Source organism: Aplysia californica, unplaced genomic scaffold, assembly GCF_000002075.1.
Source record: "Aplysia californica isolate F4 #8 unplaced genomic scaffold, AplCal3.0 scaffold00477, whole genome shotgun sequence".
NCBI lineage: Eukaryota > Metazoa > Mollusca > Gastropoda > Aplysiida > Aplysiidae > Aplysia > Aplysia californica.
Genome location: NW_004797747.1, coordinates 439,554 through 449,048, shown reverse-complemented (window position 1 = coordinate 449,048; position 9,495 = coordinate 439,554). Strand labels below are relative to the sequence as shown.

The following is a 9,495-nucleotide window of genomic DNA, read 5'->3' as shown; positions in this document are numbered from 1 at the left end:
CGACCTCATTGAAATGACCAGTCAGGTTTTATCGAAATCTTTGTTGTGGTGCATAAATGTGTCAGCTGATTATTGTCACACATAGACATGAGATCTAGATCTAGATCTACATCTAAGTTGATCAGCTCGTTCAGACACCAGCATACAGTCATTTTGCTATGAAATTGATTATGATTTTATCATGGAGATTTGCATATAGGGAATTTAATATTAACAAGTGTGTAGGTAGATTGAAATTGAACGTTTTCTCATTTACAGGAAAACTGAACCTCTTGATTTTGAGAATGGTGACTTAGACTTAGAGTGCTGCAGGCAGTCATGATGGGAATATTGGAAAAAAGATGCTTTGAGTCAGTGTCCCGTCGCCTAGTGAGAGCTGTGGTCATTGCCTTCCTGTTTTTCCTGTACTGTGAGGTAACTGTTTAGCTGTATGGTATATATATATATATATACTTCATGTTGATCAATGCATAAAAGTGTAGCATGTGCTGCTCCTTCGTCAAGTGGATTTCGTCTTGTCATATATATATATATATATATATATATATATATATATATATATGCATAGAGCTCATTCTATAAGTAAAAACAACTCTTATGGCTTTCACTTACAGCAAATTAAATTGAGATGTGGGCATGACAATTTAGATGTTCTTATGTATACCTCAAGTTTTGTCCAGTTTGTCTCAATGAGACAATGGGAAAAGCTGTCCATGTTGCTCAACTTCGTGTTATAAAAATTGTCTTGAAACTTTGGTTCCACCCTTGAGTTGGCACTATCATGACTGTAGATTCCCTGCTGTGTTTCACTCCAGTCTGTGTGTTAGAAATGGTTAACATATCTTTGTCACTTTGAAAAAGAAACGCTGAATATTATATTAATGGACTTACTTACACAGTCCTGCTCATCATGTGAAAGAAAGAATAGAGGAAAATTTTTGTTTGCTCCACTTACCACCATGCCTTAGTATAGAGTGTCAAAATAGTATATTTACTTTGTTTCCTTTTTTAAGGTAATACACTATTGTGTGGTGTTGCTGCAATGTACTTGGCCTTCGCTGCCAGTCTCCTCTTCTCCCAGAGGTCACTCTAAGGGTCAACTGAAGGTCATGTTCATCGCTGACACTCATTTGTTGGGCTTTAGAAAAGGTCATTGGTTTGATAAACTTAGAAGGTAAGTGTGAAACATAAATCATTTGAGTTGTGTTAGTGCTTGTTTTAACTTATTTTGGCTTTTTTCAAAGGAGTTTTGATTAAGTACTTTTTTACCTTCTGGGTCTGCTGTTCTTGGAAGGCATTTATTAGAAAGTTATTTATGACATACTGCTTTATGGTGTGATTGATTTGTTTTTCGTATTTAAGTGCAACAAATAGTTTATATTATAAGTCATCTTTTACTTCCATATCTGCAGGGAATGGCAGATGAAACAAGCCTTCCAGACAAGTATGGTCATTCACAAGCCCGATGTAGTCTTTGTACTAGGTAAGTGCTTGAAGTAACACTGAAAGATGATGAGCAAGTCTATTAAAGTTTGTCCCAGTTTAGAGTTTCTTTCTCATGAATCTTGAAACTTTACTCTATTTTAATGGACTGTTGGTCCTTTCTGTGAAACTGGAGAGCTGTCTATGAAAAGAGTAAATATGCGAAGAAACGGTCAATATTTCTAAAAAGTTCTTTTGGTTTTGGGTATATTTGTTTTCTTAATAACAAGTCATGTTTGTAATAAGTGGAGAGTCTTTAGATGAGATATATGATAAACATATTTGTCACATGGTCTCAGAATAATTTATAAGTCTGGCCATGATAAATGTTCTGAAGATTGCTTTTGTTATATATTTATTTTTAAAATAAATCTATAGAAACTTATAAAAGCTGTAGAACTAAAATAAAAATGTTCTTTTGTCTAGCCTTGTCCTGGCTTATTGCTAAATTTTGATAGATTCGTATGTTCAGATAAAAATACTAAAATAATATTTGTAGGCTTTAACTGTAAGCGGTGACGTAAAACTGTCTTGTTCTTCGTCTTGCACAGGTGACTTGCTGGATGAAGGCAAATGGTGTGATGATGATGAGTTTAACTACCACGTGTCTAGATTCAAATCTATGTTTGCCGTGCCACAGGGCACAGAACTCCATGTTGTATCTGGAAATCATGATGAAGGTTTTCACTACATGTGAGTATTGCATTGTGCTTTGCAAAGGCATGGTGTGGTGTATCTGTAACTACAAATATGTGGAAACTTTTTCTAAATTTTTAGGAGTGTCATATAGGCATATCAAGAAGATGTTATCAAATTGCCAAGGTATTTCTAGTGATAATTTTGAGAAATTGACCTTCCTGTAATATAGTTTTTCTTTTCCCAGTTAAAAAATTTTCTTGGAAGAGAATGTTATCACATAGAAATAGCATTTATATCCAAGCAATGCTTTTCACTTGATTTGAAGAAGTAATTAATCTTTGTGGACACTATATTCACTCTTGGAGGTAATATTGAATGCCCCATACTATTTTGTGAAGGAAGATAATGAGTACTAGATAAGTTTTGTAAAAATCTTGTTTCAAAGTTCATCTTCAGATGTCCTCATCTGCCTAAGATAGAGTCTTTTTCTGCTTCAAAACAGCGTGCTAACATTATTTTAGCATTTGCAGACCACATGCCACTTGATACTTGAAAGGCCTAGTTACTAGAAGGCAGAGAAGATTAAAAGTGTTCCTGTTTTCTAGGATCACAGACCACAAGCACTTGAGGTTTGAACGTAGCTTTGACTCCCCATCAGTTCGCATGTTGCGGATAAAGAACAATATTTTTGTGCTTGTCAACTCAATGGCAATGGAAGGTGACCACTGTACTCTCTGTACAGCTGCGGAGGATCAGTTGCAGAAAATAGCCACAAAGCTTGCTCAGCTGCGTAACTGTGGAAAGGTGAGTTTGCACTTATTTGATGTCTGAGTAGTCTTATTATAGGTCTGGAACTTATCCCGGTTTCATAGTGAAACTGATGATACTACAGCTAGACCTGTCAATGTCATTGTTACCCATTGCAGTCTTTTAGCAAATAACACACAATAGGGATTCTTGTGGTCGAGAGGTTACTCAACTGTGTTTGCCTCTTATTTAATAGGTCCCGGGTTCAAATCTGGACAGCGACGGAAAATGTTCTTCTCTAAAAATGTTTTCCTTTCACCTTCTTACCTGCCCTCTAACAATGTTCTGTCGTCTGCTTTCGTCTCCACACAAAAAACCCCCACCACAAGTGAACAAGAAAAGTGCCCCTGAAAGAATTTAAGTCCTGCGCACAAACTTGTATTTGTATGTGTAGCTCATCACTTGGCATTTCAGTTGTACCCAACAAATATGAGACAGAGTTCTATTTTAACCTCAAAGTGAAGTTCATTCAGATTTCTCAATAATATGCTGGTGATTTGTTTTGCCACAGGAGAAGTGAAGTGTAAAGTGTCTTTCATATACACCACATATCCATACTCTACAGCCCGCTCTATAGGCTTTACAACTATTGTCCCAGCAGAACCCAGAATACTCATATACATTATGGGCTTCCCACGAGACATACAGTGCAAGCTGCAGATCACATGTGCCCAAATGTTATCAAAATTGCAAGATCTTTCTCAATCTTTAACTGGGTACCCATTTCCGCCAGAGTGAAGTGAGGAAAATTCATATGAAGTGCCTTTCCCAAGACTACAAGGTTGGGATCCTGGCAGGATTCGAGCCCATGAACTTATGGTTGATAGTCCCTCAGACTAACCTTATACCACTGATGTTTCTTCTTTTTGATGTCTTATCTTTTTCAGAACATGAAAGTATTGTATTGTTAATACACATGTCAGAACGTCTCAACCATAAAATTGCAGTTCAAAGAGAAATCAATCTGGAGACTACTAGTACTAGCAGGCTCCAGTATAAGTAAAAAAGAAAGACATTTTTTTTTCATTTTACAGTTAAAAATGACCAGTGTAAGTCTTGGCAGTGAGAAGTCAAGTTTTTTTTTTGCTCTGTCTATGATGATCGCTCAAGTTGATATACATCTTTTCTTTGTACTCAGCGATCTTCAAGTGATGACAGCTGTTCTGAGTTTCAAGGCATACAATACACAAAGCCAGTTCTTTTGCAGGTCCGTATGGTTAATAAAAAAAAGTTATAGTCATGTCCAAGTCTATTTATGATATGTATTGCTTTTGAGCTTGAATACTAGATCTAGTACCCGTATGCCTTTATTGCATCTTAGTTCTCATCTGGGATGAATTGTGTCTTAATTATATTGAATTTGTTGCATAATGAGGGCTTTGAGTCCATAACCAGGAAAGCATACACCCTGAACATGCTATTATTCTCCACCCCTTTCCCCTTTTTCCGAAAATCTCTTCATACAATCATTTGCATACCTTTCATTATTCTGCCTACAATAGGAAGAACATTGTCAGCATAGTAAGTCTCTTGAAACAATGTACTTTTTTATGTGTATGCCTCTATATGCCAGGCAGCTAGAGTGTCATCTTCATTCAATTCTAAGAACTGCGCTTGCTTTCAGAGTCATCGTCCTCTGTATTCTTGTTCTCTGAACACTTTGAGGGCATTCCCTTGATCAGTCGGGAATAGAGCCTGTCATGTTTGGACAAGTCCCCATTAAATTACATCTCAAAAGAGTTCCATAACGTGTTCACGTGGTTTTATGCACCCCGCATAATTTAGCAAAATTTGATCATTTTTTGCATAATTTCTGATTATTTTCCTTTATCATTCTTTGTTAAAATTAACAGAATCGCATAATTTCACATTTTTAAGCTCATTTTGCATAATTTCAGAATTTTTCTTGCATTATACGACAGGGACAGCATAACCTTCTGTTTTGCTTACTTTAAAATTCGAAAATGCCTTAAAAACTGCTTATTCTTGGTAATCAGACTAGCACTGTAAAGAATCAAATTTTGAGAGGTTTTTGGACTGCTAGCTACCAGCAACTATGAACTGAAAAAACTTTTATAGCTTTTCCAAATATTGTCTCCCTGAAAGTGCCTTATTGAATGTCCTTCCTTGTGTGTCATTGACAGCACTTCCCGATGTACAGACAATCTGATTCTGTGTGCAATACTGAGGATTCAGCACCCCCAGAAGAGAAAAACATTCCTTTTCGACTTCGATATGACTGCCTTGATCAGAGATCCTCAAACCAAGTAACGTTCCTTTTTTTCTCTCTTTTTTGTTGATTTTTAAAGCTCTTCTTGCTTCTGGATTAATAATTTTGAAGGGAGAGCAATTGACCTTCGGACTTTACATGCAACTGGAAAGAAATTTTTCAAAACGTTGAAATGGGAACCCTAGTCAGTTCCAGACCCTGAAATTCCACATATACTGATCCAGTTTGTAACTGATTGTGTTTCAGAGGCCTGCTGATTAATTATTTCTTTCACTCTTTGTTGATATTTTAACAGCCTTAAGGATCACAATATGAAATTAAAATACTCTGTTATCATCTTGATCTGACAAATGTAATATTGTGCAAATTGTCGGATTCTGGACGTTATTTGAGTGTGCTTACATCCTAAAACTTAATAGCTTAGATGTTATTTATTTTCAGCATCTTTCTTTACGACACTCTCATTTTTATGCTGTCCATCGAAACGTTAGCTTCACCACTTTTGTATGCTGCAATGTACATAAAACCACACATTCTAACATCATTTATTGTTTATGCAAAACTATCTCATACCAGCATTGAATGGTTCTCCGTGAGTTGATGTTCCCAATATTAATTCATTGTTTATGAAGGAAATACGTCTGTTTCTCAGTAGTCTGGTATTCAGAATATGAAATATTGTGGCTGGCCAAGAGTGTTACTATGAAGATGGATGGGGAAAGAAGATGTTTACTGGTTGGCTACCACTTAAACTACTGTCTTATAATAATAATAATAATAATAATAATAATAATGATAATAATAATAATAATAAATAGCATTTGTATAGCACATGTCCCCTTTTGAAAGCAAGCTCTATGCGCTTTACACTATATTCATAAGTACAGAAATCTTTTTCATAGCTCTTTGTTCCTTTCCAGTTATTTTCCCTGTTACAACCACGCCTTGTTGTGAGTGCTCACACCCACCATGGCTGTTATCTCGTCCACCCGAATGGAGTCCCAGAGTGGTCAGTCGCTTCTTTCAGCTGGCGCAACAGGAACAATCCTACTTTGCTACTGGTCAGTTTCGTCTTGTTTGTTGTGTGCACTCTGCTTGTCGTACAGTTCCAAGCGGGTCCTCTCACTCTGATGTTTTAGTGGGTGGTTTGCAGGCAGGTGCTCTCGTGTAGTTTGCTTCTTCTTTCCTATCAAATATCGATCATCCTTAGAAAATCTCTTTTCCTTTTCTTTGTATGGTCCTCTCATGTAACGCCTCTAATCTTCCGCACTTATATGACCTATTTGTGTTGCAAGTGCCGTAAAAAACAAAACAAATGTAACACAAATAAACCCCAAACGACAGAACATGATGCAATAACAACAACAATAATAATAATAATAATAATAATAAAATGATAATGATAATAATAAAATGAAGAATGGTTTTTCCAATTGTTATTATTACTATTATTATTGTTAGTCTATCCTTTGATGAAAAAAATACCCATTTATTTTCAATAGAAGTCGAGGTATTAACAATGGAAGGAGGTGGGGATTGCCTGTTTTCAGAGTAGAATTAGCGAGAAAATGGCCGCCAAAGTTTGATGACTTTCATAGCTTAAGAGTCCATAAAAACTGAACACTTTTTTTGTGTGCTTTAAATCAACATTTTTCAGTAAAATCCACACAAAAATTTGTTTTAAAATGGATGTAGATCTAGAAGGTGTTCAGCCAAAATTGCCAAACCGATGGAAATATGCTAGTTTCTTTGATATCGTCATTTTGACGAGCGCCTGATTTCGCCACAATGCTTCAGATATTCTGGGAAGATTTCTAAGTTTTAAAAGTGATGTTTGTTTGGATCGTATCCTTCTAACTGGCATCTTTGTGTCTGTGTTTAAGGGCCACCTTTTTTCAGCCTTCTTTTCTATATTTCTTCATAGAGAGGATGTTTCAGTATTCTCCCTTCTTTCATGAGATGAAGGTGTCAAGAAAACTGTTGCCAATAATGAGAATACCCTTGAATGTTATTATTACACAATGCAGTTCGTAATTCAAAAAGAATAGGGATTTTACATTTCTCAAAATTGCATTATGTACTGAGGCTCCGAAAAGGACCTTCAATTGCTTCTAGATACTGTTGTAACAGAAAGTGAACGTAAAGGATTATTGTTGAATGTAAAGAAAACAGAATGCATGGTAATATCCAAAAAAGCAGCAAACCCTAGTTGTAATTCCATTAGCAAAGGTGAAAAGATCAAACAAGTCCAACAGTTTAAATATCTCAGATATATGATAACATCTGACGCCAAATGTTCCACAGAAATAAAAAGGAGAACTACAATGGCTAAGGCTAGTTTCAATAAAATGAGCCCAATCCTGAAAAATAGAAACATCTCAATGAACACCAAAATGAAAGTCCTGATATGCTATGTTTGGTCAACTCTTCTATATGGCTGTGAATGCTGGACAATCACTAAAGACAGTGAAAATAAAATAGAAGCAACAGAAATGTGGTTTCTTAGGAGACTACAAAGAGTAGCAAAGAAATGAATGGAAAACCACGATCGCCGATGTCTGTTGCAGATCTGGCACTGGATGATGATGATGACTGAGGCTCAATTACATGTACACTCCAAAATGTAATCCAACTGTATTTCTTCTTTTCCAGGCCCGCATTGACAGCAATCATCATGTCGTCTCTCAATGTTTTATGCCAAAGGAGAGTACAATCATGAACATCTACATCCTTGGTGGAATTGTCTCATTTCTCAGTCTCTTCTGGCCTTCATCAGGACTTGGAAGAAGGAAAAAGTTCTGGTGACATCTTTTGTACTATTGCCTGAAGGATGTATGGATGAGTAGATAACGACGGTGGTATGGTTTTTAAAAAGTCAAGTTCTGAAATACCTGTATCACAAAGGCAAATTTACTTCCCATTGACTCATTTTACCTTTGTTGTAAAGCACAACGAAGCATTTACCTTTATCATCTTTATAGAGTTCTCTCATTTCCTGTTCATTGTACTTTACATGACCAGGAACAACTTTGTCAGTAGATTTACTTACTGTCTTTCACCCAGGAAAAAACCTGTGTTAAAAAGAACGTGTTTTATTATTTTTTGTTATGGCTAAATGACTTAATAAACTGTCTTGGATTTTTTTTTAAACCTCATTTTGTAACATATTGTATTGATTTTAGTGTATATTCACAAATCAGAGACATTGTATATCTTTCCATGGTAATGTTTTAAATGTGTCCTGTTTGAGGAGGAGACTGAAAACATGCTTAATGCTAGGAGCATTTCTTTGCACTTTTTATTTGATGTTGGTTGTGCCTGAAAAGTAATATTGGAGGAAAAAGAGTGAATGTAAAACTGTTTAAGTGTTTATCATAGTGGGCTTTCATCCTGATTGCATGTTTAGTGAAAGTGTTTGGCACAGCTACCTCAGTGGCATGTTTGAGAACATTGCTCCTAGAACTGAAATGTGCTAAATATACCTTACGTTAAGTACAATTATAAATGACTCTTTGTTTGCAGTGCATTTGTTTGATTTTAACAAAGAAAAAAAGATAAGAAAATGTCCATGTTTTAGATGTGGTGCTAATGCAGAATGGCCAGAATTAACTAGAAAGCAAAAAAGACTAACAATGAGATGTGTCTGATTCTCCACTCAGGACAACCCCTGTTTAACGAAATGAAAAGTAGAAAATTACAGTACTTTGGTCATATGTACCAGATGCCCTCAGACCATTATGAAGAAAATAATCAAAGGCAAGATGTGGGTCAAAAAGGGCCAAAGATGGACTGAAAACAATGTGGTCCGATAACATCAAGGCATGGACTGGCCTAAGTATGACAGAGTGTTTAACAGCAACCAGCAACTATAAGCAATGGCGGCTTTTTGCGCGTCAAACTCTGAGCCAAAGATTTTCTGGATAATTTTTTTGTAAACACAAACTGTATAATATGATTTTCTTCGTTTTTTTCTGCTGTGTTCTTCAATGTGCCAGATAAAGATTGTCATTGTCATTGTCATTGTCATTGTGTGTTTAGTACTGTGCAAGGAATCAGTACCAACCTAGCATTCCGTATCTATCATTATAATAAAGGTATTTAATAAAGACACTGCAGTGGATTTGGGGATGTTCAGCTTTGTTTAATTGTTTTGATTTTATCTCAATTATCTAATGAGTGGTTGTTCATGGCACATTTTAGTAAAATTGTCACTGTTCTGATCTCTTATTTTGGGCATTTGAATGTGTGAGATCACACACTCACACACACTCACACACACACACACTCACACACACACACACACACACACACACACACACACACACACACACACACAC

General features: G+C 36.0%; 1 protein-coding gene across 1 annotated transcript; it reads left to right on the top strand.

Moving 5' to 3' along the window:
* Positions 1-304: 304 nt before the first annotated feature.
* On the top strand, positions 305-9,278 carry LOC101861835 (metallophosphoesterase 1; the record flags this gene model as incomplete). The annotated part of the gene is given in 9 exon segments (XM_005105556.3): positions 305-414; positions 1,014-1,174; positions 1,413-1,483; positions 2,034-2,175; positions 2,727-2,925; positions 4,067-4,135; positions 5,073-5,195; positions 6,079-6,219; positions 7,811-9,278. Coding segments are annotated over 9 exon segments (1,155 nt in total). The 3' UTR covers positions 7,964-9,278.
* Between the last annotated feature and the right edge of the window lie 217 nt (positions 9,279-9,495).